Raw genomic sequence first — 27,252 nt, forward strand, 5'->3', positions numbered from 1 at the left:
CGTGCCATTTTGGTCAAAAACTGCTGAATATGCAGCTCAGTGCAGGTAGGTGTGCTGGTAAATCACCCATCATGAAGTGGGCAAATGCACTGAGTCCTCAAAAAAAAATTACTGAAGCTGAACGCAGCCTCCCACAACCACGTCAGCTAGTACACTAATGCAGATGGGTTCCTAGATCCCTCACCTAGCGAGGGGAGCCTTTACTACAAAGGGTTTGCCCTCCGGAAGGTAATTCTGTTTTTTGCGGGGTCCCCCATTGTAAGTTAGAGAGCAGCAGCAGAATGGATTATAGATACAGAAGAAATGTTATTTCAGTTTCACGTGTAAATACAGCTCATCACTGTGCGTCCTAGTGTGTGTGTGTGTGTGTGAAGAGGCCTGTGCCTTTGAGGAAAGGCGAAGTTCAGTTATCACCTGATTTCCCAGGGGCCATTTGCATAATTTCTCAGGACCTTGGGGCAGTGAGTGGGCAACTGGTTGAGATGACCACTATAGGCAAATGGAACAATTTAGAAGAAAGAATGGATATCTTACTGTTATGGGAAATGCTTAGGAAGTGAGGTAGTATGAATTTAGAATGGCTAGGTTGGTGGCCTAAGGAATTTAGAGTCAAGAGTCAGAACAAGAGATGTAGATACATCTGCTGTCAAGCTGATCTCTGAGACAGGGAGAAGTATCTCTCCACAGAGTGAGCTGGGGGAGACGTCCGGGAATTGAAAGGTTCTCACAGTGGGTAGAACTCTGGGTTTGCATTTCTGGGACAGGCAGGACAAGAGCTCAGAGCCCTAATTTAGAGATCTGTGAGATGATTTCAGCAAGAGGAAGTGGTTGGAAAATAAGGAGGGGCCATGAACAAAAGATGAATGACCAGCTCCCAGGTGCCCTCCTGGGGGCATTTATCTTCCCTGGCAGTGTGACTAGAAAGAGTGAATCCAAAGCACCATTTGTGATGTACCAGCTCCTCTACCTGGAACACAATAAAAAAAAAAAAACACCTTCCCTCTTTTCCTATGAGCCAAGGTAGAGGGTTTGGTCAAGAATGTACTATATAACAAAGGGTCATTCTTGCCTTTGGTGGTTAGGAAATTAGCTTAAGAGATGGGTGCCTAGGGTGTTGGGTAACAGTTTTCCTGGCTTTGTTAATCATGTGCTTGATAACCTTAAGAGAGGAGGCAATATCTCCTTACTCTTCCATACTCCACCTCCACTCCTGGACAAAGAGCAGGCTTGTTTACTGTCTGCTGTGAAATTAGCGGGTTCCCCAAGCTCAGTGTTCCTCAGTTGTGAACTGCGTGTGCAGACATCCTTTAGGCCCTTCTGTGTGGTCCCCATAACACTTGAGGACAGCGGGAACCAACACAAACATGCTGACGTTCATGATGTGTATTGTGTCACGAGTAATAAAGTCCTTTGTCTCTAACCCAAGAGTCTTGAATATTCTGCCAACCTCCATAAAATAATAAGTGGCAAATTTATTTGGTTGTAGGTAAGGTAAAATCAGATCCCCGATCTAGCATATGTTATTTTATCTATCTCAGTACACATTCTAAGAGATAAAAACTCTTCAAAAAAAAAACTGAGGTAAGATGAGTAAGTTCTAAAGAACTACTATTGTACAACATTGTTCCTATGGTTAATGGTACTTTATCGTGCACTTAAAAACTTGGTAAAGAGTAAAGATTTCATGTGAAAGTCCTTACCAAAAAAACCCCTCCAAAATACTATTACCACATTTTTGAACAGACAATAATTCTTTAGTAGCATTGAATATTTCCAATTGTGTTCAAATTTCTCCAACTGTTCCTTTTTTTACAGTATAGTCAATAAGCATTCAAATGCTTATATTGGCCCACTTGAATCTTTAAACATTTTTTATTGTAGTAAATATCTATTTACATATATATCATAAATGTTGTGATGTTAACCATTATTAAGTGTACAATTTGGTGGCATTAGTTACCTTCACAATGCTGTGCAACTATCACTAATACCTATTTCCAAAACTTTGGCATCTGGGGGGGTTCACGTCTTTAGTCTTATTAGTCTTATTAGACTTTTTAATCTTTGGTTTTCCTTTTCCCTTTCTCTGTTTTTCCTGTGACTTATTTGTGGAAAAATATCAGGTCATTTCTACTATACAGTTTCCCACAGGTTGGATTTTGCTATTTTTATAACTGTTTCATGGACTTTCATCAGGAGGCAGATGATTCTGGTTGTTTTTTGGTGATGTCAGCAACTATTTATGATCAGTTTCTAAATTCTTTATTTTTTTAGAGGTGCCAAATGGTGATATTTGAATTCTGTTATTGCTTTTTAACAGCTGTAATACATCCACAGAGGAAACAGTTGCGTCGTGTTCCATTATATATGTTTGTTCTATACATCCTAAGTCAGAAGACCCTATTTAGCAAACACGGTTTTATTTATCGTGGTTGGTCTTTAAACATAAGAGAGGTCTTTGTTGTTGCTGCTGTTTAATTCTCCCAAAGGGCACAAAGCATGCTCAACACTAAAGTGGCATTTGCGGAAAAGTTAAAAACGACTTCTATAGGTGTAAAATGTTCACCTCTAAAATCAATTCTGTTACTAAATTGGGTCTTTTGTTAAAAGGTACCCTAGAGTTATCTGGAAAGAAAGCAATCTTAGTGTGAGCAAGCAGTTTGTCTCCTTTTCTTCTGAAGAAGAGTGGTGAGAGCAGAGGAGAGCCTCATTTACATGTGTCCTCGGGTTCTTTTTTTATGCTTGGATCTAAAATTAAGCACAGTACATGCCAGGATGGCATCTCAGACTATTTTCTTAGAGCAACATTGAGACACATCTGTTCAAGTGAATCAGTTACCAGCTCAATTGACTCACTTAGCAGAGGTAAGAAATGAAAAAAAATCATATGGATTAAACCTCGTGATTTCTTTGCCTCTAAAAATATTAATGAAGCTTCTCTTTTTACCCACATCATAGCATCTGCTAACTTACATTTGGCATCCTGTGAAACTGCTGCATGCTGGGAATTATAGCGGTTGAAAGGCCATGTGACAAAACTTAAAATTTTAAAATTTGAAGGGATTCTATCTGTGTGTGTGCACATGTGTGTGTCTCCAAAGAGATTAAACTAGCAAGTCATGTGCATATTTGATAGTACAATGTCAACAGCCCTGTTGTTTTCTTATGTAAAATGAAAGAAAGAAAAGCTCATCTGATTAAAATAATTTATGGGGGGATGACTTCAAAAGCCCACTCTCTGCAGAAGTCCACTTTCTTCCAAATGAAAAAATGAACATACATAGCAGACTATACGTGTGTATTGATGCAGTGTGTTTGGTTTAGTTATCTACTGCTGTGAAACAAATTACCCCACAACTTAGTGGTTGAAAACGTCACATTTATTGCCTCAAAGCTTTTATGCGTCAGGCATCCAGGAGCACCCTAGCTGGAATGCCTCTGGCTCAGGCTGCCGTTCAAGCTGTGGGCAGGAGCTATACAGTTATCTCAAGGCTTGACTCCTTCTAGTTCCCTCATGTGGTTTTTGGCAGCCCTCAGAAGATCCATTTCCAAGCCCATCCCATGGGCCTCTCTACAGGGCGGTCTAGAGGCTTCTTCAAGGTCAAGGATTGCAAAGAGAGTGGGAGAGAGCCCCCCCCCCCCCCAGACAGAAAACACAGAGTGATGTCCCATCATGTCTTTCATATTTTCTTTGTTAGGAAAAAGTCCAGCCCACTCAGAAGGGGAGGGGATTACCTCAGGGCAGGAATGCTAGAAAGCAGAGTTCACTGGGGGCCGTCTTAGAGGCTGCTTGCTATAGTTTTTTTATTTTTATTTTAAGTTTAAATTTAAAAAAGAGACAACACATTTCTATGGTTAGAAATTCAAAATGGGTAAGAGGGTGTGTAGTAAGTCTCCCTCACACCCCTGGCACCCAGCCCTCCCCGTGCCCCAGCCCCCGCCCTCCCAGCAAACTTATTATCAGTTTCGTGTGTACTCTTCAGAGGCTCTCTGCTGGGTGGGAACTCCAGGGCTGCTCGCTGCTCGCAGAAAGCAGCTTTAGTCTTCTCCCCTCCATCTTGCCAATTCAAACCTGCTTTGTAGAGATAACTCGACTCCACCCCTTGGGTGAAATCTGAGGTGGGTATTAATGAGTTTTCATGTCCCTCTCAGATAAGGAGGAGCCTGCCAGCTATTTTTAGTCATAACAGAGTGTCATGTCAGACAGAAAGAAAATGCTGACTAATAAGACTTGAAGGTTAAAATGTCTGCCCCTTCCTACCTTCAGGCAGATGCTTTAGGCCTGGAAGGCTGCACTGAGAAAGGGAGGAGGTCTTGTGGTCCGCTTCTCTGTTTCTGTTTTTTTTGTGCTTCACTTTTTCTTCTGCTTCCTTCTGACTTCACCGGGCTGCCTTTGTCTCTTTCGGGGGAGCGGGAAATGAGCGAAGAAAGGTTAAAGGGCTCTTTTTTTTTCTTTCAATATCAGCTGTTTTGGTTTCTTCTCAGTTTTCCTTATGGAAACGCTGACCTGCAGCTTTTTCTAATGTTTGCACAGTCTTTCCTTCATTTAGCTTGTGCTTCCAAGGCTACGCCTCCAGCCACTTCGTGCTGAGCCCACTCCAGGAAGCCTCTGGGGCAAGGCCTCCTCCGAGAAACTTTGGGAGGGTTGGCTTTCTCTTCCTCTCAGCCTCCATCTGGCCCTGGGAAACCCTTACACACCCTTCAGAATATCCTAGATTCTTTGGGAAACAGACTGAGATGGTTCTTGTTTCTTAAGAGTTTTAATTTCTCATACTGTCTTGCTCGGTTCCTTTAGGAATGATTCTATCCTGGGAACAGGTACTGTCCAGTGTATCACCCCAGGGATTAAAATCCAGAGGAGAGGATGTGTCTGCTGGTTGGTCAAATGCTTGTTTTGTAGGGGTAGGAAGTGAAAAACTTTTCTTGTAGAGCATGCTTTCCACATGTTGAGACACCTTTGAAGGCAAAATAATTATAGTAATTAGTAATTAGTAAGTCTACTAATTATTTCAATAACCCAGCGTTCTCTGTGTAGCCACAGGTGGCATCTCTTCCTGATTCTGTATCCAGTGAGGTTACATCAAGAGTCCATCACCCATGGTGGGAGCATCTACACTACAGAAATTGATGCTACAACTCTGGGTTCACCTTGGTTTTGGAGAGAGCTGGGTGTTAAACGTGTCCCAGCAGACCACTGCTCTGTGCCTCCCCAACTCTGCCCAGGAATGTGTACTACTTCCCCAGCCGACGTTTGCAGGATCCCTCACTTCTGTTGTGTCTCCACCCACACAGAGGAAACGCCAATAAAGAGATTAAATAGGTATTATGAACATTACAACAGGACCATATTTCTGTTGAGTGTCACGCCATCAGTACATATTTAGCTGTGAAAAGTCACCATACCTGCAATTGGATCTTTAGTGCCGGCCCTAGCATTAATCCCATGGTGCTTCGAAGATGCTCCTCTGTGAGTAAGGGCAAAGTTTCTCCATCAATTGCATGATCTTTAAATACCTTAGAAAACGTGAAAGATGGTAGTTTTGTCTCAGTGTCTTTTTTTAAAAAAATGCTCCTTATGTTATATACAAATATTTTCATTTTGGAGGAAATATTAAGACTTCTGGGATAGGACACAACATTTTATAAAGTTTCTTATTTCTATTACTCTCTCTTTTGTGCCCAGTAGTACATCGTTTGTGCTTTTTAATAATCCTGGAATACATTGTAATTCCCTGTTGACAGAACTCAGTTCCAGCCTAGAATAGCTAATATTTGAGGGCAGGCTCGTGCCTTATGTGCCAATGTACCTGTCATGCAGTGACTGGATCATAGCAGGCAATGGGCAATAAATGTTGCTGGACAAATTAATAAATGAACAAATAGTCTAAGTGGTAGCGTCAGCTAAGTGGTAGCAGGTGGGAGCTGTCACGCTGGACCTTCCCTACAAGGCCTATTTGTCCTGACCGTGTAATGGGTGTAACCACGCCTTCCTTTCTTCCAATGACTAAGAAGGCTGCTGGTGGACCGAGGTTCCAGGCAGATAAAGAGATGGGTAGAAAAAAAACTAAGCAGATTGGTGGTACCCAATTTCGTGATCTCCAACTTCAACCCGCCTGCATGTTCTACATTAACTGTTGAACCTTCTCTTGTCTTTCCTGCTTCCTTCACAATCCTCAAACTCCCGTTGCTACAGAATCCTCCCTTATTTTCAACAGATTGTGTAACTTTCTAATTAAAAAAAAAGTAAATCAGAACTTCTTCTAATTCTGCCCAACAAACCTAAAACCTTAGAGTTTCTCCCTCTGCCCTGATATGTGGAAGACAGGTCCCCACTGTTGAAAGGCAATCAGTCTCTCCATGTAATCGAGGGGTCCCCACCCTCCCACCTCGGGTCTCACTTTCCTGGCCTTTAATCTCTCCTCCTTGGCTCTTCCCCATTGGCATTTAAGCAAGTCTCCACCGTTGTAAAACAAGCAATAAGAATAACAAAATGCACATGCTTCCTCACTCTGCCTGCAGACACTGCCCATGTCTCTCATGCCTCTAGAGCCCAGTTTCTCGAAAGAGTTGCGATGCTGTCTGTTTCCAAGTTCTTACTCCCCAGTTCTTCCTCAGTCTCAAGGAGTCCGACTTCCACCCTCATCTGTCTGTCCATCAAACCTGCTCTCTTCTGGGTCCCTAGTGAGTCTGTTGTTTCCAGACTCATGGATTTTTTTCAGTTCTCATATTTCTTGTGCTAATGGCTGCATTTGACATTGTTAACTACTCCTTCATGAAAAATGTCCTTTCCTTGCCTTCACGAGGCTTCTCCCTCCTGGGTGTCCTCTGCTTCTCCTTTGCAGTCACCTCTGTGGCTACTGTTCCATTGTCCATCCTTACGTGTTAGAGTCCCTTAGGCCTCTGACGCAGGTCATCTTTGTTGTTCCTGATTCATCTCAGTCTCCCTCTGGGCTTCACTGAGCTTCTCTCTACAGTGCAGGCTCTCTAATGTGTATCTAACCTAGAAGCCTAGTATTTATCTGCTAGCCCCACTGTTCCCACCCTGAATCAAATTCCACTGTTGTTTGTCTGAGGAGGCTTTGCCACCAGTCTGGACACTTGCAACCTATTTTCATAAAAGTAACCGGAGTGATCCTTCTGAAATATAAAGCTAATCATGCCACTTCCACATAAAACCTTGGCCGTCTCCAGGATAAAGTCACAGTCCATTGCTGGGTCTTCAAGGCTTCTTGTGGCCCTTCTCCACCTTCAGTCTCCTATCTTGTCATTCTCGCCACTCCCCCACTTGGCCCTGGCTCTCTCTGGGCTGCTAGAAACTTCTCTCAAAATCCCAACTATTTATTTGCTACTCTGAATTCTCTCTGGCCCTTGGTCCTTGCCTGGAAATTCTTCCTTCACCTCTCTCCTGCCTCACTGCCTTCCTCAGCCTGTACACTCACCATCAGGTCTCACTTTCAGTGCTTCTTCCTGTAGGGAGCATGAGGCCCCTCCTGCATGTTCCTGCAAGGCATGTACTGGCCCTCTCGCAGCAGGGTTCCGTGGGCTTGGAGTCCCTTTCTAGTGTCCCTCTTCTGGACTGTAAAGTCCCTGAGAAGAGGGGCCATGTCTGTCTCATTTCCTCTGCATGTCCCAGGCCGTGGAAGGCATGCCTCAGGACCCAATGAAAACAGAGATCTCCTTGGGAAGCTTCCGCACCAGGAACTTGTGTGCTAATATATTTTAGTTATTTATAAAATATAGTTATTAAGTAATTATTTCTTTTCCAATTTAATTATACATAAAATTAAACATAATTTTAAACATTAAATTAACTATTGGGCCCACTACAAATTAATGTGGGCCAAAATAAAACAAAACAAAACAAAAAAATGGACAGTGTGGGTTAGTCTTATAGCCTTCCCTTGGGGAAATGTATGATCCTTTTAGGTGTTTTTGAAACATAAAGAATTACCTAAGAATCTCTTTTTCCCACTTTTGTGAACTCCTGGGGGCTATCAACTAGAAACCACATGGCCCAATATTCTTAATGTAGAGTAATTATAATGGAAAAAGCTAGAGTTGTGGTCATACACACACTTTTCAAGTACTCATTTCTTTAGCCCCCTCCTTGATGTCAGTTTTATTTGGCTGCAAAATAGTGTTAATGTCTTCTTTGCAGATTATGGTATAGACTAAATTTAAAAGACAAAATTTAAAAATGACGTGCTTAGTGCAGCGTCTCATATAGAGTCAACCCAACAAGAGTAGGCATTGTTACACAATTTTTTAATACATACAGAGAGCAATATAGAAAAGGTTAGGTGAGTTGTCCAAGAAGCACAGCTTGCCAGTTAGAGAACTTATAAAATAACATACAGTTTATACTTCTGGTCCAGGATTTTCCCTACTTAACCCCAGGGCCGGTCAGAGAAAGGAGCACTGACGAAAATAGCTCAGTACACTACCAGTGGAAATGTTGCTTCATTTCTCTTTCCATGGTAGGAATTCCAGTGAGCAGTGGAGGGAAACGACAGGGGTCCGTTTTCAGAGAGAGTCTGGCAGCCAGGGCCAGAAGTGCGTGAGGGCCGAATGTCCAGCCACGGTGGGTGACCCTGGGCCTGAGGCAAAGACGCAGAACATGCCACTGTCCCTCAGAAGGTATTCCAGTCTCCCTCTCATGAGAGCAGATTAAACCATGCTTTTAGTAATTTCAGTTATGTTTAGAGAGCATATTTTACCTGCCAAATTCTTTGAACTAGACATTTACTTAGACAGAATGCACTGCCAGGTCTCCTGGATGTCCCTAAACAGCTGAGCCAACATCCCCCCCTCTCTCTCTATGTAAAAGGGTTCATTTGCATAGAGACTTGGATTGTAGTTGTGGTTATTTTTTTTTCTGAATTTCTTTTTCTATCTACTGGAGGCAGATGGAGGGAGGTTGCTGAGTAAGCACCTAAGGCAGAAAGAAGTAAGGAAGAAGAGGCTGCGGGACAGTGGGTATAACCTTTGCTGGTCCCCAGGGCTGTCAGTAAAAGCCAAAGGCACGTTTTAGACAGTGGCATTTGTGAAGGTTGTGCATAAGCAGTGCTGCTTAAGAGTTTGTTGCACCCGGTCTGCACCCAGTTACATCAGGGGGGATTTTCCTGTTTCTGCACAGATCATTGTCGCCCACTGTGGTGGGGTCGCGCCCAGGAGAGCAGTATTGTTCTTGGAACTTATCTCACTGGTGGTCTCTGAAAAGGAATAGGCTTTAATGAGGAAATAAGAGCAGGACTTGATCCTAAACATGTCTGAGAAACACCTAGAATTAATTACTTCTGCTTGTTGGGTGGGATAGGGAGCATTGCCATCCTGTTGGTGAGAGATAATGAGTCAGCCACACTTGGGTGTTTCTGTTTCTGTGATTCCATGCATCTCCAAGAGGACATTTGGGGTGAGAAAGCTTGAAATGCATGTAACACTATTTATTACAAGAGTGGTTATTATAAACTACACTTTTATGACTGAATCACTGACTGATTAATAATAATAAGAGTTCAAATGGATCCATCAGAAGTCTGCGATCAACTGTACATTATACATGAGATTAATGGCTGATATAATGATGAAATTAGCAATTACCGAGTACCGACAAAGTGCCAGGCACCCTTTATTGCTCACCACAATGTTTTGAGAGTATATTATGCTATCCCCATTTTACAGATGAAAAAAACTGAGCCATAGAGAAGAAGGAGACAACTTGTCTTAGATGACACTTCTAGAAAATGGAAAAGCTAGGATTTGAACTTCTACGAACTTCTATGAACTTCTAGGTTTCATAAGTCATACTCTTAATTACTACTATACAACTTTTCCATAAGTCTCATAAATGGAAGACAAAATAAAAAGAATTAACAGCATCACATGAAGAGAAATATTCTCTGGCCAAGATCTGGAAAAACATCATCTCTGATGTCAGTTAATTATGATGTTGTTAAATCATAATGTCCTTGTCTTGTTTTTTTCCTTCAGTATATAAACATATATTATAACAAAAAGGACAATGATACCTGATGCACTGTTTTAGGCACACTGTTGCTTGAAACTGTGTTATTAAATTACTTGAAAAAATAAACTATGTGCATGAAAATGTAGCATTGATATAAACTTCACAAACTTGCCAGCCCATGACTTTTGTCACCAATTTGCCCATGTGGATGAAATTAGTCTTCATTTCAACTCTGCTGATATTATTGTAATTTTAAAGGGTATAATATTTATTTGCTAGATTGAGTTATATGTGTGTGTGTAGTTTCGTATATTGTCCTAGCATAAATAAAAAATTTAGAAACAGTTGATTTCCAGCTTTTCAGACCTGTTGTCTTCTTGTCCTTTTTAAAATGTAGCATGTATTTCTGTTACCCACTATGAGTAGCTGAAAACTTCTAGTGCAGAAGTATATGCCTCCCAGATGTTTGTTTAGGGATGAATAGGGGAGGTAGGAGACATTTCCCATCCTTTTTGGATCTTTGGTCTCTGCATCTCCCAATCTGGGGAGAATTCTCCCCTCCCAAGAGTCTTGATGGAATAAAAACTAAAGCCAGTCGCGGGACCCAACTCCACCAAACAGTCCTGTCCTAGAGCAGCCCTTGACATGAAAAAAGGGGGAGATTATTAGGAATCCTCTCTGGGGGCACAGTGCAAGTTTGATACAACTCATTATAAAGGAAATATATTTCAAAGTGTCTTACTTTTATGAAAATACTTAAACTTAGGTCACCTGAGCATAGTCTGAACACCCCGGAAGACCACTAATGAAGTCGTGCACGTCACTCACGGTCCATTTCTGGATATCTTCATCCAGAGACAGGTTTTCTCCACTTGTAACCAGCATGTGTGTTCCTTTAAAATGGAAAGAAAATCATTTTGTGGTATAAAAGTTCCAGGGGAAAGGGGGGGTGCTAAGAGCAGAGTTTCATGTATAGCTACATTAATTTCCTCATATTTTATTACCACAGAGTGATCTCTTTATATAGATCTGCATGGAGACTCCTTAAAAAATATTAAGAGTTATTGAGAGATGTTTTCTAAAAAGCTTAGCTGCTCTCTTTCTTTTCTTTTTCTAAAAGATCTTTAATGACCACATTAAGTAAACCAAGACTTTCCAGAACTGCTTTTCCCAAATTTTAATAGAAATGCCCCATGGATTTCATTCTGCAGATTAACACCACCGTGTTATGAGATGTTACTGATTTATCATGCCCTCTGGGTGACCTGAGGGTTTAGCTACACATCTTCATCAAAATGGCAAATGAACACTTTACAAAGGAAGCAGTTGGCCTGGTGGATAGATCACGACCCCTTCCCCAAATCCTTGTGTTTCAAAATATTTTTATCTAAAGAAGTTCTAGAAAACTCTTCAGTGTTTTAGGGGGAGTGGTGAGTTTATACTTTTAGATTAGAAGGTATCATTAGTGGTAATGGGCACTGAAAGTTAATGCTATGTTTGTCTATTTTTTCCTGCACCTAAATACAGATAGAATTCATACTTTTAAGCAAGAACCCCTGTATTTTGTGTTGAAGAAATTAATAGGAAATTAAGTTAAAATTTTAATTAAAAATTCTGGTAGGTTTCCCCATCCTTCCTCATACTTGCTTTCCTAACCTTTGCTGTAAATTCTCTATACAACAATATACAGAGATGAATATCACTGGTATGGTTTCTTGGAACTGAAGTAGTAAAATGACTCCAGGAGGAGGCCATTCTAAATAGAATAAAGAAGAGGAAGGATAAGAAGAAGCAAGATGATTTTGGTTTGTTGTGTAATTACTTAAGGACTTGACAACCGGTGGTTCACAAGAATCTGCATTGGTTGTGGGCACCTGGATACCTGCCTGACAAAGATGGTTGAGGAAGTGGAGGGTAAACCCCATTCTTTTCACCACGGGCTGCAGAAAACTGCTCTGAGACCTTCTGTCTCCCAACGTCCCAGGCCTTAGCTTCCATCCGAGCATCGTGGGTTCCCCAGGGTTTTCTATGGGTGGGCTCCAACTCCCCACAAGCATTGGCAAGAACTGCAGGTGGCTTTTTGTTGATCTCTCTTGACTTCTGATTGTTTTGAGCTTCAAGTTCCTGGCCTTTTGCATACTCATCCTCTACATAGGGAATTACATGAATCTCGCCTAGGGATTTTTCTTCTGCTTGACTTTTGGAACTCTCAGTATCACTGCCTAGAACTTTCTGATTCCCTGCACCTCTCCTGAGATGAGGACATTTCTGCCCCCAGCCCTCTAGAAAGTGTGGACCAGTTGCCACAAGCATGGGGTTTCCATGGAGGTTTCTCAGGGAGCGTCTGTGTAAATGCAGGTCACTGGCAGGGAGCATGGCCCGGCGGTGGCAGGTGGCCGGGCCCGCTGAGATACTGGAGCCGTAGAGGAATGGTATTGCTAGACCTGCTAATCCCTTGGGATTCACTTTTTCTATTCTTCTTTGCTGGTAAATGGCATGCATTTCCATTTCCATCCTAAAAACAAAACAATGCATTTTACACAATCCAAGAAAACCATTACACATATAATTCTTTGGTGATGGGAGAAGACTTGACTTTGCATGGTGAACAAATACAATATACATGTGATGTATTGTAGAACTTCACATTGGAAATCTATATAATTTTATTAACAAGTGTCACCCCAGTAAGTTCAATAAAAATTTTTAAAAAGAAATATAATCTTAATAGGCTTCTGCCTCCCTTCAGACAGCATCTCTGTTTTTCCTGTGAGTCTTCACACTGCTTATCTGAAGTTTGTTGGTTGAAAACACAAATCCCCCGTTAAGCCACTGGGAAGGAAAGTTTGTGCTAAGATCTGAGGGTAAAGGGCTTGGCTAACTGTCACAGTGGAAGCCCAAGGCCAGTCTGTAGAGATTTACCTCTAATAGGTATGACAAATTCAACAGATTTGCCTGTTAAATTTATATAAATGTTTAATATAAATCAATAATGCAGCACAGGGTAGTTTCTCGCCAGAGATGAATCCTCAAAGCAACTGGAGTTCTGGAAGAGGTTTTTCAACCTTGTCATACAATTTTAGTGGGACTCAAGAAATGCAGAAAGCCAATGCAAGTCTCAACTGTTACAAGTTACTTCAAGGAGCAAGGGCTGTGGGGAGGGGAAGAGGGCTTGGTGTTTTTGCTTACTTTAGTTTACTTATTGGTCATCACTTGGACCTCTTAGGTTACCTTATTTTCCCCACAGGTCATACTCTAGTCATACCCTTCTTTTTCTCCTGGTAGCTACAGCTAAAGGCCACTGTTGGGTAGACACGAGAAGTGGGATTGGCAAGCTTGGCTCCTACCTCTGGGTAGAATTGAAGTCATTGAAGACAAAAATGCCAGTACGAATTTCAGAGGACTTGCAGCTAGGCATTGGAATCATGAGACTTTGAAAAACTACTAGGGTCTATAAACTTAGCTTCACTATGTAATTTTCTAATCTTGCACATATATATATATATTTATATATATATATATATATAAATTATATATATATAATTTTTGTAATATTCTTGAGGTATTTTTGTAAGTCATCATAACTAATCAGTTCATGTGTGTATATATCTATATAAAGAGATATATACATATACATTCATTCACAGTGTATACGTGCACATGAATCTAACAACATGCACAAATGCAACAATGTACAACTATAACAAAAATGAATGTATATATAGCTGCATCTATTTACTCATCTATCTCAAACAGATGAATAAACAAACAAGTGAATGAATGGAAAATAAATGAAGCAACACTGCTACGTTACCTGGCAGTATGTTGCCTTTGAATCATTTCGTTCCTTCTGGCCATTGCCTTTAAGGATTCAGGTGGTAAGATGCCCCAACCTTAAGGAAGAAAATCACCATCCACCCCACAGACAAATGAACAACATCCATTTGAAAATAATGAAAAAGTCAAAGATTAAAACAGTACTAGCAAATAACAGTTGAGCACAGTGTTGGAAACTGTCAGTTCACTGCTACTCAGCATCTTAGAGTCGTGTTGGTGAGGGCTCGATGATACTAGATCATTTTTTTTTCTTTAAGGATGGGTCTCATGACTGGTGACATTTCCTGCCATCTCTCAAAAGGAAAAAGATGAAATAAACTGTGGCTCTCTTGATCTCTTGCTTGTGAAGTAAAAATTGATAGCTTTTTTTCTTCTTTGGTACAAGAGGATTTAGTTGACCTTCAAAAAAAATTGTAAGTGCTTCCTGATGCACTGAAATCCCTAGAAGTAAATGCATGATTTAAGTGGATAAAAAATGTAGTTTTCTGTGTGAACATTTTGGTGTCTCCAAGGAAATCATGTTTTCGGAAACGATTTCAGTGGAGTTGGGTAGCAGTCATACTTTTTGCTTGTGTCAGTCTTCTGAAACGCCTTGAAATAATGGGAGCATAACCAGAATTCAAGGCCTACTCTTGCCTAGTAACTTCATGCTATATTGATTTTTTTCTTCATGTGCACTGTCAATGTGCCTAAAGTCTATACTGGTGTTTATCAAACCATCTGTGATAAACATCAAACCACTTTTTTCTTCTTGAATTTCCAACTCATCATGGATCAACACTTAAAAAAATACAATAAAGTGATTTTTTAGAAAAATGAAATGAAGACAAGAACAAATACAAGCAAAAAATTTTCAAAGTATGACATTAATAGACATAAAATTACCCTATCAAATTGTTATGAAAGTTTCTAAGCCCTTACTCTCTCCATTTACACATTTATTTGTACAAACACTTCCCAGACCGGTGCAGGTCCACAGAGTACACACTAAAAGTAATAGACACGCAATTGTGCTTATTATACATAGTTTTGTTCAACTATATCTTTACTTGTTCTCCTCAAGAGGAGGCTAAGTGTCATGAAGGCTAGAGCTTTTTCTTGTACTTGCTCTGTGAGCTCATTAAACGATTAATAATACTCTATCTTGAAATAAACCACATTATACCTTTTTTGAGATTTGTTGTCATTTTTAAAAAGCAGGAGTAAGAGGAGGGACCTCTAAAAATCCTTCGAACTCTAAAGCTGTATATTTTTACAGTTCAGTGGCTTCAGGATTCACCTTTAGCCGGCTGACATGCATGAAAGTGCCAGCTCATGGTGTACTACCCACGGATGCAGAGAAAGCCCATGTGAGAATTCCAGAGTGGAGAACACAATTCTAATCACCGAGATTTTAGGAGGTTTTGGAATCCAGACTCACCAAATCCATTCCAGGTATTTTTCTTTTTCCAAAATAAGTGACCTCAAACTTAGCATTAGTCCAGCTGTAACAAGTCACTTCCTACCTAACATCCCATTTTTTGAAATAGACCATTGTCTTAATTTCTATTTTGCTAACTTGCTTAGAAGCTCAGTTTCTATAGGACTGAGGTCTTGCCTTGCCTTTGCTTACTTACTTGCTTATCAGCCTTGAGGTGAGAGACCTGACCTATGTTCCTGGCAATGATGGTGAACCTGCCTGTTTGTATCCAAATAATTTGCAGCTTCTGAATTCTCCATCTCTGTGAGGGACACTCTGAGTCGGTGGTCTATTCATCTGTCATCTGTAACCATGACAATAGATTTACTGGGGTCTTGCTGCCAGATGAGACCTCCATCCAGAAGCAGCTGTCTTATTTGGTTCTTGGGCCACTCCAGGGTGGGTTTTTAGTTTTATAACTGCTTGAATCCCATTGCATAGGATCCATGCACCGTGGTAGCTCAAATCCAGGCAGGCCAGTGTCTTCACTGGCCCTGGTACCAACCATATTTCTTTTGGGGTCAGGCTTTTCGCTCACACTGTTTCTATCTATTAAGACTTGTTGGAGACTTTGTCCCTGGGAAGCAAGGACAAACAGAAACTCATGAATATAATTTTGGGGAGATAATTTGCATCAGTTTGATCTTCAATGTGGCAAGAAACTTCTTGCCTCCTAGTCTCTTTGGAGGCCCCACCAGTCACGTTTTCACTTGTCATCACTCTCCTGAAATGGCTCTTATCAAGATTACCAATGACACCCACACAGCTAAATCTAAAAATGTATCTTTAGTCCTCATCTACTTGATCTATGGGTGGCACACTTGACACAGTTGCTCACTCTCTCCTTAAATAATTTCTTCCCTTGCCTTCTAGGCCTCCACACTCTCCTGGATTTTTTCCAGCTTCCCTGATTGCTCCTTTTTTCTCTCCCTGGTTTGTTCCTCTGCATCTCTCAATGCTGTTGAAATGTCCCAGAGATCACTCTTTTGACTTTTATCCACACTCACTATATAGATGATCTCATCTACTCTCATGTATGCTGATAATTTCCAAAATTATATTGCCAGTATCTCCACAAGTTCTTCCTGGACATCAGCCACCTTCCTGATGTCTCTCCCCCATTGTCTGTTATGTATCTCAATTGTAATACAAACAAAACTGAGCCTATAGTATCTCTCCTTCCCCAAGAACTCTGTTCCTATCCCAGTATTCCTCAGCTCCATAAATAGCCATTTCACTTTTTTGATTGCTCAGACCAAAAGTTTTGGTGTCATCCTTATCACTCTTTTTCTCACATCTCCTATCTAAACTATGAGAAAACCCTGTTGTTTCTACCTTCATAATAATTACAGAATCTAATAATTTCTTACTATTCCTACTGTCACCACCCAGGGCCAAGCCATCATAATTTTTTTGATTATTCTAACAACCCATTTACTACCATCAGTTTATCCCCAGAACTTGGCTGTATCAAGACTGTTCCCAGAACAGCAGCCAGAGTGGTCCTGGTAAAAAGTAAGTCCAACCACGTCATCACTGTTCAAACTCATCAAAAGCTTTCCATTCTTACTCAGAATAAAAGGCAAGTCCCCAGTAAGACCTAACAGGCCACATGCAAACTTCCCTAAACCCCTTTAACTTTCAGATCTCATCTCATGACTTCATCAGTTCCTTACATAGAAGATAAGACAGATAGTAATGTTGTAGATTTTCATGTTATTCATCAGTAAATTGATGGCTGGGGAAGTGAAGCAACTTACAATTGGTCACACAGTGGTAATTTAAACCTAAGTACTATCTGCAGAAGCTACAAGCACAACCGCTACAGGCTGCAGCCATCCAGCTCACAGTAGCTCCGCAGAGGAGGGCCGTCGGCTGCTCATACCTGAATAGACACGATTGGGCATCATGTTCGGCATGTTCGCATTTGGTAGAACAGAGGATCCAAATTGGGATGGAACACAAAACTGTCTTGGGTCAGTTGGAGCTACGGTGGAAGCCAACAAATCTCTAGGGAGGAAGATATCAAATAGATAAAATGAGGATGGAACTGTTGAAAATTTCCATTGCATAGGAAATGAGTTTTTTTAATTGCCATACGGGATTCTATCATCTCTTCCCCAAATTAAATATGGAAGTCCCGCGCTTTCTATTGGTTTAAGTAGAAATATGGGGGGAAAGATCGGCAGGAAGAAATCTAGTAAGGAAGGATTGACCCAACTGACAACAACAGAGAAATCAGGAAAGGAAAGTTTAAGGGATGTCTGAAAGAAAAAATCTGATTTTCCATGACCAACATAATGTTCCTTTTAAAAAAAAGTTCACTGATCTCTGAATGCTTTATTGGCCTTCTGCCCCTGCCCCACAAAGGTGCCCCACTTCTGCTGAATTAATGCCTCCGAACTTTGGTGTCATTGACCTGGAATACCACTTTGCCATCCACAGTTCTGTGGGTGATCATCTTTTGGATGGATCGCAGGGAGTTGCTGTTGTCCAAGGTGTCACCAAGATCAAAGTCCTCCCCTTCTTCTAGCAGGTGGCAATAGATGATGAGCCTCTAGCTTGACCTTTATGTTCAACAGGGCCTCACATTCCTGGGGCTGCTGCTGCCCCTCTGCCTGCGGCTGAGCCAGCTCTGAGTCCAGGTGCAGCAGGATCCTGTTGAGCTGTTCCACCTGCATGGCATAGCGTGTCTCCGCCTCCCCGAGGCTGTTCTCTAAGCTGGCCTTCAGATTTCTCATGGAGTCCAGGTTGATTTCCAAGGGCTGGATGATGTATCTTAGCTCCATGAGTAGTGTTTCAGCAGTTTCTATCTCAGTGATCTGTGAGGCGACCCTTGTGGTGCTCTCCTCAATCTGCTGAGACCAGTACTTGTCTAGTTCTCCTCAGTTCTTCGGAGCCAGCTTGTCAGATTGGACCCAAATGTCCGCCGTTATCTTGATTAGGTTCTGAGATGGGGGGACATCCAACTCCACGGGCAACCTAGACTTGGCAATCTGGTTTTGTAGAACATTTACTTCCTGTTAGTGGTACTTTTTCCTAAGGAGCGGCTCCTCCTTCAGAGTCTCGATCTCTGTTTCCAGCTGCAGCTGAGTGATATCGATGTCATCAGTGACCTTTCAGAGGCCATTGGTGTCACTCTCCACAGACTGGTGCATGGCCAGCTCCATCTTATTTTTGACTCTGAAGTCTTCAGCAGAAAGGCTGGCATTGTCAACCTGCAGAACGATGCAGACATTGTCCACAGAAGTTGCAAAGATCTGGGTTCTCATGTCCTCAGTGATCTTGAAGTAATGCTTCCAGTCTCTGACACAGGGTTTCTTCTTCTTCAGATGTTCCCAGATTTTACTTTTTGGTCTCCAACTATCAGCCTCCGGGCTCCTTATCTTCTCCAGGTAGGGGGCCAGGTGGTCATTCAGGCATTCATAGTCTCCTTCTCTTTCTGGATGCCCCATATGCCCACCAGGTCCCCACACCCTCTGCTACCTCACACGTCCATGGAATGGAACACAGAGATCTAAGAACCTGAGTCTCAGCAGCTGCATAGACACTGGCCATGCTGCTGGCTGGCTGGACTGGTGGCTGGGTGACTGCACGGAGCTCAGGGTTCCAGTAGTTGGTGGAGAAGCCAAGTCTCAGGTTTGAGCCACGCCAACAGTGAGCCCAACATTCTATTCCTATTTAATGGAAGTATTTGGCTTTGGTTTTGTCATCTGGTTGACCTCCTGGGTAGATGGTTTATTTATTTTGCCAAACTTCAGTGGTCTCTAGAAGTCAAATTTATTGTTCATACTCCATGAACAAGAATAAATAATAGATTTTTACTTTCTGCTCAGAATGCCAAAATATTCTAAAGAAGATAAGGTAGGAAACTGCCAGAGTGTGCAATGTAAAAACTGATGCTGTCACTTTTATTGAAAAGAAAGAATTATTCTGTTATAGGAAGTTCAGGGTGCCCAATTATTATGAACTAAATTGTGTTCCCTCAATTCTGTAAGTGGAAGTCCTAACTCACAATGTGATTGTACTTAGAGATAAGGCCTTTAAGGGACAATTAAGGTTCAATGAAGACAAAAGGGTGGAGCTTTAATCACACAGGACTGGTATCCTTATAAGAAGAGAAAGAGATACCAGGTGTGCACGTAGAGAGCAAAAGGCCTTGTGAGGACACAGCAAGAAAAGCTGTCTGCAAGCCAAGGAGAGAGGTCTCACCACAACCAGCTCTTCTGGCACTTTGACCTAGAACTTTAAGCCTCTAGAACTGTGAGAAGTGAATTTCTGTTGTTTAAGCCACCCAGTGTATAGCATTTTGTTATGGCAGCTCTCACAGACTCCACCAGTGTTTGTATCTGCACAATGCCTGCCATGTAGTGAAAGTGTCCGTTAGCTCTTTGCAGAATACGTCAAGCAAGCTTTAAAGGGGAAATGGTGGGAAGTACGTTGAAGGTACAGCCAGCAGAGTGTCTAGACATGAATTACTGCACCACAGTTCACTTATGTTAATGAAATTACATTAGACCATAAAACAACTCTGGGGTTAAAATCACTCAAAACCTTAACGACTGTCCGTGTTCTCCTTTGACCATAATATTATGTCGGAAAGAAATACCTGTCCACAGTCGGAGGTTCAAATGGTGAGGGAGCCAGCGGGATCCTTTGTGGCCCTGATGCTGTTAGTAAAGGGTTCATGGCCATTGTTGGATTTATCATCAGTACCTCTCGCCACTGGTGAAATTCTACAAAGAACCAGAAAAGTATATTAACGAAGAACTCTACTTTTTGAGAACTATTTGAATTTTCCTTAAACACAGTGAACACCATTTGTATTTTCCCAACACTTGGGAAGACTAGCTGCACCACACTTCCAGTTACACAAAAAGCCCTTGGTTGTAAGCACCCAGATACAACCGTAGAACTCAGTGTTTTATCCATGTGCCCTTGAAATTTGTTGTGGAGTCCACAGGCAATACCATCACACCACAAGCAATAATAGAATGAAACCAGCCCTGCAAGATTCCAGAAATACCAACTCCCTTTCTTACAACTTACTTTGATTTGTATGTTTCCAGAGGTAAAAATGCATGTATTCTCCTTTATGTTCAATCATTGGAAAAATATTCCTATGTAGTTGATAAGATTAAAACAAAAAAAGAAGGGGGAATCTTCTTAATAGCTACAAATATATCTAATTAGAAGAGATATAGGCTGAAAGCATGAGACTATATTTAATGAGAAAAAATGACCAACTTAAATTCAAGCATGCATAAGCACAAGGATTCATAACTTTATCTTCAGGTCAGAAAAAGAGACACTTGTCAAGGGGATAATATTTTGCCTTACATTTGTGTTAATTATTAATGTCCTTTGAATAATTTTAAATATTAAATAAGTACTAGTCAAACAGGTCATTTTACCTTCTTCATCCTTAGTTTTCAATCAAAACAAACAAGCAAACAAAAAACAATATTCCTGCAACTATGTCTGAAAAAAATTATGAAGAAAAATTCTGCTTTTCAAAGTCATGATTTTTCATTCTTTCTTCCTCTCTTTGTGATTTAAATAGTAAATGATCAATACATTCATATGCTTCAATAACTAAAAATATAGTGATATTTAAGTAAGCAATCACCTCTTTAGCTTCTTTATCAGAGTTAAACCTACTGATCAAATTGGAAATTCAAGTCCATGGGTCACTTAACATTTGTTTTCGCTATATATATATCCATCACATTGTAAAAGTGCTGATTTATTTTCACTGTAATCTCTGTTGGGATTGGAATAAAAATATCTGCTGGGTGCCTGCCAGTCATGGGGGGAATGCCAACACAGAGTGCAGGCTGGGGATACGGCAGCCTTGCCAGGCTTGCGGTTCTGGCAAGGACACTGCCCTGTGGCTTGACATTGCAGGTCCTCCACATGAGATCTGGGGCACAGCCACCACAACGGTACGACATGGGGCAAAATTGGTGTTTCATTTTGAAACATTATGTACTTTGATTTCTATAAAAAATTGACTATCTTTAGCAGAATTTGAATTTATCAATGAATAAGATAGACTCTTTGAAAGTATAACATATAGTGCTCCTCTTGCATTGTATGTGATGCCTGAGATGAACCAGGAGGAAGAAGGAAGAAAGGGAGCGGTGTAGAATTCCTCCAGTGCAAGAACTGCCTAGATGTTGACACTGCTCTTCCTCTCACATACCAACTCAGGAAATGCCGTGGAAATCGGTCACCAAAAGTAGACGAGACTGTCTTACCTGGGGTTCCCCCTAAGCAGGCCTTGAGACAGAAGCTTGAGTGCAGGAGGTTTACTGGGAGGTGACCCTAAGAAGCCCACACGATGAGAGAGTGGGGCAGTGAAATCAGGAAAGGAAAAGCCAATAAGGGTTGAGGTATGTGTGAGTCACCACTGTGGGCAATTGCTGCTCAGCCCTGCTGGGGACCATCTAAACCTTGGGGTACACACCAGAGAAACGTCCCAGTGAAAGACAAAGAGTTGTCTCTTTGCCCATCAGTTTTTGTTGGCACACTTCTCCCTCACCTCTGGGTCATGCCTGAGCCTGGTCCAACAACCTGAAGTTGAGCAAGTGCTTGAGATGGAAAATGACCTCCACAGTTGCAGGTGAACTCAGAAGTGGGCCAAGAGCATATGGGATTGGTCAGCAATGTGTCTAGTGCAGTTGAGGCAAAGCGGTTACCTTCTAATGTCATTCCACTGGATAATCGGTACAGATGCCTCTCTTCCGGGCTGCCAGGTTCACCAGCCACAGGCGTATCCCTACGAGGCTCTGTAGGGTCCATTGTCTGCAACCACAAGGAGGGTTTTTCCCACTGTCAGTCACGTGAAGTAAGTGGGGGACACAAGGTTATCAGGCTAATGAAGGTGAAGAAATGAGTCATCAGAGACAAGTCTCACCTACTTTAGATTTACTTTAAAACCCCACTTAGTACCATATCTGTTCTGGATTCTATGGTTCTTGGGTCTGGCTTTCTGTCTGCGATTCCAAGGGAGTTCAATGTCATCTATACAATTCTGTTATACTTTTGATGTGGCAGTTTATTATTTTTAATCAATCCACCAAGTTTTTACTTAAAGTGTAAATTATTCCCAATGTCCAAGGAAATATCCTGATGTCATGGAGGTCTCTGGGGAGAACAATGAGTCATTGACACCTACCACACCTGCGTGTTATGATTCTGGCCTCCACCTGACTTTCTTTGGTGAACAAGTGCTTCTTTACTTACAACCACCATATCCATTGCTGCCCAAATTCTCTTAAAAAAAGCATTGCCTCGTGTTGTAGACTGAATGTCTATGTTTCCCTCTCCCCCAAATTCCTGTGTTGTAACCTAATCCCCAACGTGATGGTGTTTGGAGGTGGAGTATGTTGGAGGTGATGGAGCCCTCATGAATGGGTTACCGCCTTTAGAAAAGAGACAACAGCGATCTTCCTCAGCGATCTTCCTCACCCTTCTGCCACATGAGGACTCAGTCAAAACGTGCCTATCTACGAACCAGGAAGAAGGTCCTCACGGATGCTGAGTCTACTGGCATCTGGGTCTTGGACTTCCTGCCTCCTGGGAATTTCCGTGATTATAAGCCACTCAGACTATAGTTTTTTGTTACAGCGGCCTGAACAAACTGAGACACCTTTTTTTTTTTTAATGTTATGCCTATAATCTTTTGTTTGCCAAAATTACATATAAAGTAACTTCCCTGACCAGTGTGTTGGTTGGGCATTGTCCCACAAAGCAAAGGGTTGCCAGTTCGACACCCTATCAGGGCACATGCCTGGGCACATGCCTCTTGCACACACTTGTGGATGGCGACTGATGGATGTTTCTCATGGCCATGGTTTCCCCTCTCTCTTCCCTTCCCTTCTCTCTAAAAAATGTAAATAAAATCTTCAAAAAACAACTTCATATTTGTATTTTCAGGTTCACAGCAAAATTGAGTAGACAGCTCAGAAAATTGCCATATACGTCTCTCCCACCAATTTATAGTTTTCTCCAGAGTGGTACACTTGTTACAATTGATGAGCCTACATTGACATATCACTGTCACCCAAGGGTTCATGCTAAGTGTTGTACATTCTACAGGTGTTGACAAATGTATAATGATGAGTATCCATACAGACCAGTTTGACTGCCCTGAACCAAATTATATCTTGAAGCAAATATTATCAGGACACTGCCAAGGAAATATTCTGGGATTGACCCAATCTTTCCCTCCATCAGCCAGATAGATACTTGAGGCTCCAAATCTCTGTTTCTGTATACATGCTATTTTGGAGATACTGGGTCATAGGATCAACCTATGAGTCTTTAAACACTTTTACATTTTCCGGGCATCCTCTTCATTAAAAATCACATGCAGACACATTGTAAAGCAAGGTCACTTTGCCATGGCAGATGAAATGCTTTTGAGTTGAAGTGCAGACTGGAATATCCATCTTACATGGGAGGGAACCTGAGCGGTGGGAGAGCGCTGCTGCTTAGGTTTGCATTCAGCTGGATTTCTCTGACCCAGAGCTCTAATCCTGGATGCTCAGCACTTTAGGAGGATGAGGACTCCTTAATCTTTGTCTTCAGACTCTTACCCTCAACAAACCCCTTCAGACAGCACACAGGAGACTTAGCTAGTGCTAATTCTGTCTCGACTGATTAGGGCAGTAATAGTAAGACATGAACTTCATGAACTAAAGCCCTTGCCAAATCAGCAGATTTTTATTGAGTGCTTGCCTGGTCCACAGTCATGGGGAGCAAAAACTGATCCACAGCAGCTAGAAGCAAATTTGATTCTATTTCCGTTTCTCATTGACTATACTATGACCATTCAATAAAGCTGATGCAATTTGAGTTTGGCTAGCCCTGATTTTGAGCAATTATTTAGACAATATTTGTTGCATGCATGATAAATGAATTCTAGGGTATATTGATTTTCGACAAATTAATTTTTAAATAGCTGCTGTATTTGGTAAGTGTTTACATTTAAAAGAAAGATCAGTAGGATTAAGTGTTTCTAAAATTCTGAGAAAAATAAATATAAATTTTTACATTAAAATGAGAAGGAGATATCTTTAGAGGTCTTTGTTTAAGGTATAAAACAGTCCTTAGGATCTTCCCGTAGTCACTATTCTAGGTGTCCTACATTCATGTGAGTCCTGAAAAGCATATTAATGCTAAAGCATAGTTCACACTTCTTGAAGTATATTTTGGATTTTAAAAATTATAAATGGGAAATCATCTTTAAAATTAGGAAGGCAAAAAGAGCTGCTTCAAAGCATGTCATTGTCGAATACTTCTAACAGAAAAATTTGCTGTGAGATGAGAAATCATGCTAATTTCTCATATCAATAGAAGTGTGATAAAATCTATTTTTACCTCCAATACAAAACATTTTAAGAATAATTACATAAAATAGGGTATAAAATATAAATTATTGTATTCAGAATACATTTGTGAATTGAAATAAAGTTCAAGGTAAGACTAGACAAATAAATTGACATAAAACACTTGACTGTTCTAATTGTAGAATCCCATATTTCTTGAGAAGATTACAAGGGAATTCTAAAATTATCCAAGTACTTATTTCAAGTGGAAGAAATGTTTTAAAATATCTCCAATCCAAATGTGCATCACGGTAATTTATAACAGGACAAATGACATTGTTTCTTAAACTCTGAGTGATGAATGCCACTCAGTCCCCACCCCACATATTCCAAAAGGCTTCTACCCAGTCCTGGGATTTCATCCTCGTGGGCACATTGTCTACGAGTTTTTGCTCTTGTGGGGCCCCCAGTCTATCCCATGGCTCGCTGACTCAGAATGTGGTACATTCCTGTCAATATCCACACGAAGCCATTCACAGTGTGTAGTGTGTAGCTGCTTTACTGAGGTCTTGGCCAGTTGGAGGGGGATGTCCGTGAAAAACAACTTAAAATTAAAGGTGACTTCTCCATTGCGAAACATTCCTTTGGGCAATTTTGACAAGTCAGGCTCTGGTTTTTTGTTCATTTTCTTGACCTTCTTTCAGCTGGTACCCGAACAACTCCAAACTAATTCCTCACACTTTGTTTTGTGGAAATCTCTCTAATCCCTCTCCCAGACTCTGCTCTGAGGCTCTCCTCAATAGGCCTTCCCCTCTGGGTCACTGTGTACTCCCCCCCTACCCCGTTGTTGTGAAGGACAGGAAGTTTAGAGAGTTCTTTCCTACTGGTTTGAATGACACCACTAACATCCTACTTTTACAAGGCAGCTAAACTTAATTTTGGCTTTAAATAACCATAAGCACTTTTTCTGTTATCCTAAAATAGTATAAATGAAAATGAGTTATCACTGTAGTACTGCCAACAATGACAGTCAATACAAAAGCATTTGGCAGTGACCATAAAATAGATTTCACTTTTACTAAAGGCACGTGCTTTAGTACTTTTTAAAAACACATGACATCGCTGTGAATACCTTGGAAAGTGATGCTGAAGACAAGTGGTATGTGCTTGGTTCCCTTACCTCTTACTTCTTTTCTTTCTGGAAGCTCATTGTCATTGGATCCACCCACGCCTTCTCGCAATGTAAAGTTCTAGGCACATTTGCATATATTGTGACACAAAGACATAAACCTTTCACATCATTAGGCAAAGTAGAAATAATACAATTTCTTTTCTACTTGAATTCAAAATAATTTGTGTGCTTCTAGAGCTTGCATAAATTCTGTTCACTTTCTTCAAAAAAACATTGCGAAGCAAAACCTCTTGAATAGAAATTTGTAGCTAGACTAAAGTGAAATTCTAGCGGTACTCACATAATTGAACTGAACTTTTGGTATTTCAGATAGTTTTAGAGAACGAGTTAGCAAATAATAACATGAGTCTATATTCATGATTGTGATTGTTTGTTCCTCAATGATTTTTCCAGAGATTTTCGATTCTGACACTTTGTGGTCCATGCATCATGACAACTTTTGGAATACAGTTATCTTCAGCAATGGGAGGCCATTAAAATAATCATGTATAGTAAATGTATAGCAGTGACAGAGAGGCAGGTACTTAATATATCCAAAGATGACAAAACACCTAAATTTATATACAACTTAAGGCTGACTTTATCTTTTAAAAACTTCCTTTTACCTTTACTTAAAGAATAACAGCCAAGGCAGTATTTATTTCTTTATTTGGTAGAAGCAGCATATTATCTTTATTCTTTAGTAACTTCACCCAAATAAAAATTTATTAGCTAACTTACTGCTAGTAACAGAGCTAATAACATTTACAGATAAATCTTTATATAAATGTATTTCTCCAAAGTGCACTGTGTTTTATTTTTATATTGCACTCACCCAGTGATTATGGAAGGAATGCTATTAACAATATTTATACAAGATTATTTTCTTAATTCTTCATTTTTTTCTTTAGACTCCTATAGAAGTATATTCCTTTTCAGACAAAATTGTCCTTTCATTTTACACATGCAAACATTTTAGTAAAAGTGACTAGCCTCAGTCTGGACTAATCAATGTGTAGATTTGTATACTTACATCCTCTGTGAAGACCTCCTGGTTTTGACATTGCTCATGGAAAAACTGTCCAAAGACTCTCTGTCTTTAAATTGCAGAAGCTTCTCTGACTACGAGTTGAAAACACGTCTGACAAATGTTGCAGACACTCTTAATTAATTCACCTTGCCTTAAATACTAACCCAACTAAGTTGATTAGTCCAGTTTCGGGACAGAAATGTCGCCCTCTGATATCCTCTACAGATAGGCGGAAAGACCTTAAGCCCCAAGAAAGTGCATACAGTGCACATAAACCTGCCTGGGGGTTTAGCTTCAGTCTTAATCCTTCTTTAGTCTCTAAGATGCTTTGTTGGCATTCACTTAATGCCACTCAGCCACACAAAGGGAAATACTAACTATATAAATAAGTAATAAGCTTTTCTTTGATGAGAAAACAACATTTCACATTTCCAATGGGTTTTAGTGGAAAAG

General features: G+C 40.8%; 1 protein-coding gene across 4 annotated transcripts; it reads right to left on the minus strand.

The window, feature by feature from the left end:
• Positions 1-3,362: 3,362 nt before the first annotated feature.
• On the minus strand, positions 3,363-27,028 carry SAMD7 (sterile alpha motif domain containing 7). 4 transcript variants are annotated; one of them, XM_037046564.1, is made up of 10 exons: positions 26,803-27,028; positions 25,779-25,848; positions 21,965-22,070; positions 19,873-19,999; positions 17,149-17,273; positions 13,782-13,860; positions 11,854-12,482; positions 10,739-10,860; positions 5,404-5,514; positions 3,363-4,955 (listed from the first exon to the last, which is right to left on the minus strand). In XM_037046564.1, exons 3-10 carry the CDS (start codon positions 22,065-22,067, stop codon positions 4,761-4,763), a joined length of 1,491 nt encoding a protein of 496 aa, XP_036902459.1. In that variant the 5' UTR covers positions 22,068-22,070; positions 25,779-25,848; positions 26,803-27,028; the 3' UTR covers positions 3,363-4,760. The 4 variants fall into 4 exon arrangements, with proteins under 4 accessions (XP_036902459.1, XP_036902457.1, XP_036902458.1 ...); XM_037046562.1 differs by lacking the exon at positions 25,779-25,848; XM_037046563.1 differs by lacking the exon at positions 25,779-25,848 and having other exon boundaries at positions 21,965-22,097.
• Between the last annotated feature and the right edge of the window lie 224 nt (positions 27,029-27,252).

The sequence above is a fragment of the Sturnira hondurensis genome, unplaced genomic scaffold (assembly GCF_014824575.4).
Source record: "Sturnira hondurensis isolate 20B ecotype Veracruz unplaced genomic scaffold, ASM1482457v3 Scaffold0005279, whole genome shotgun sequence".
In the NCBI taxonomy this organism is placed as follows: domain Eukaryota; kingdom Metazoa; phylum Chordata; class Mammalia; order Chiroptera; family Phyllostomidae; genus Sturnira; species Sturnira hondurensis.

Excerpts from the sequence above, each read along its gene's own strand:
- SAMD7 (XM_037046562.1), bottom strand. The coding sequence starts at position 22,067 with ATGGACCCTACAGAGCCTCGTAGGGATACGCCTGTGGCTGGTGAACCT. Across the intron at positions 20,000-21,964 it reads CAGTGGAATGACATTAGAAG|AATTTCACCAGTGGCGAGAG; the intron begins GTAACCGCTTTG and ends GGTTCTTTGTAG. Across the intron at positions 4,956-5,403 it reads CACTAAAGATCCAATTGCAG|GTGTCTCAACATGTGGAAAG; the intron begins GTATGGTGACTT and ends TTGCCTTCAAAG.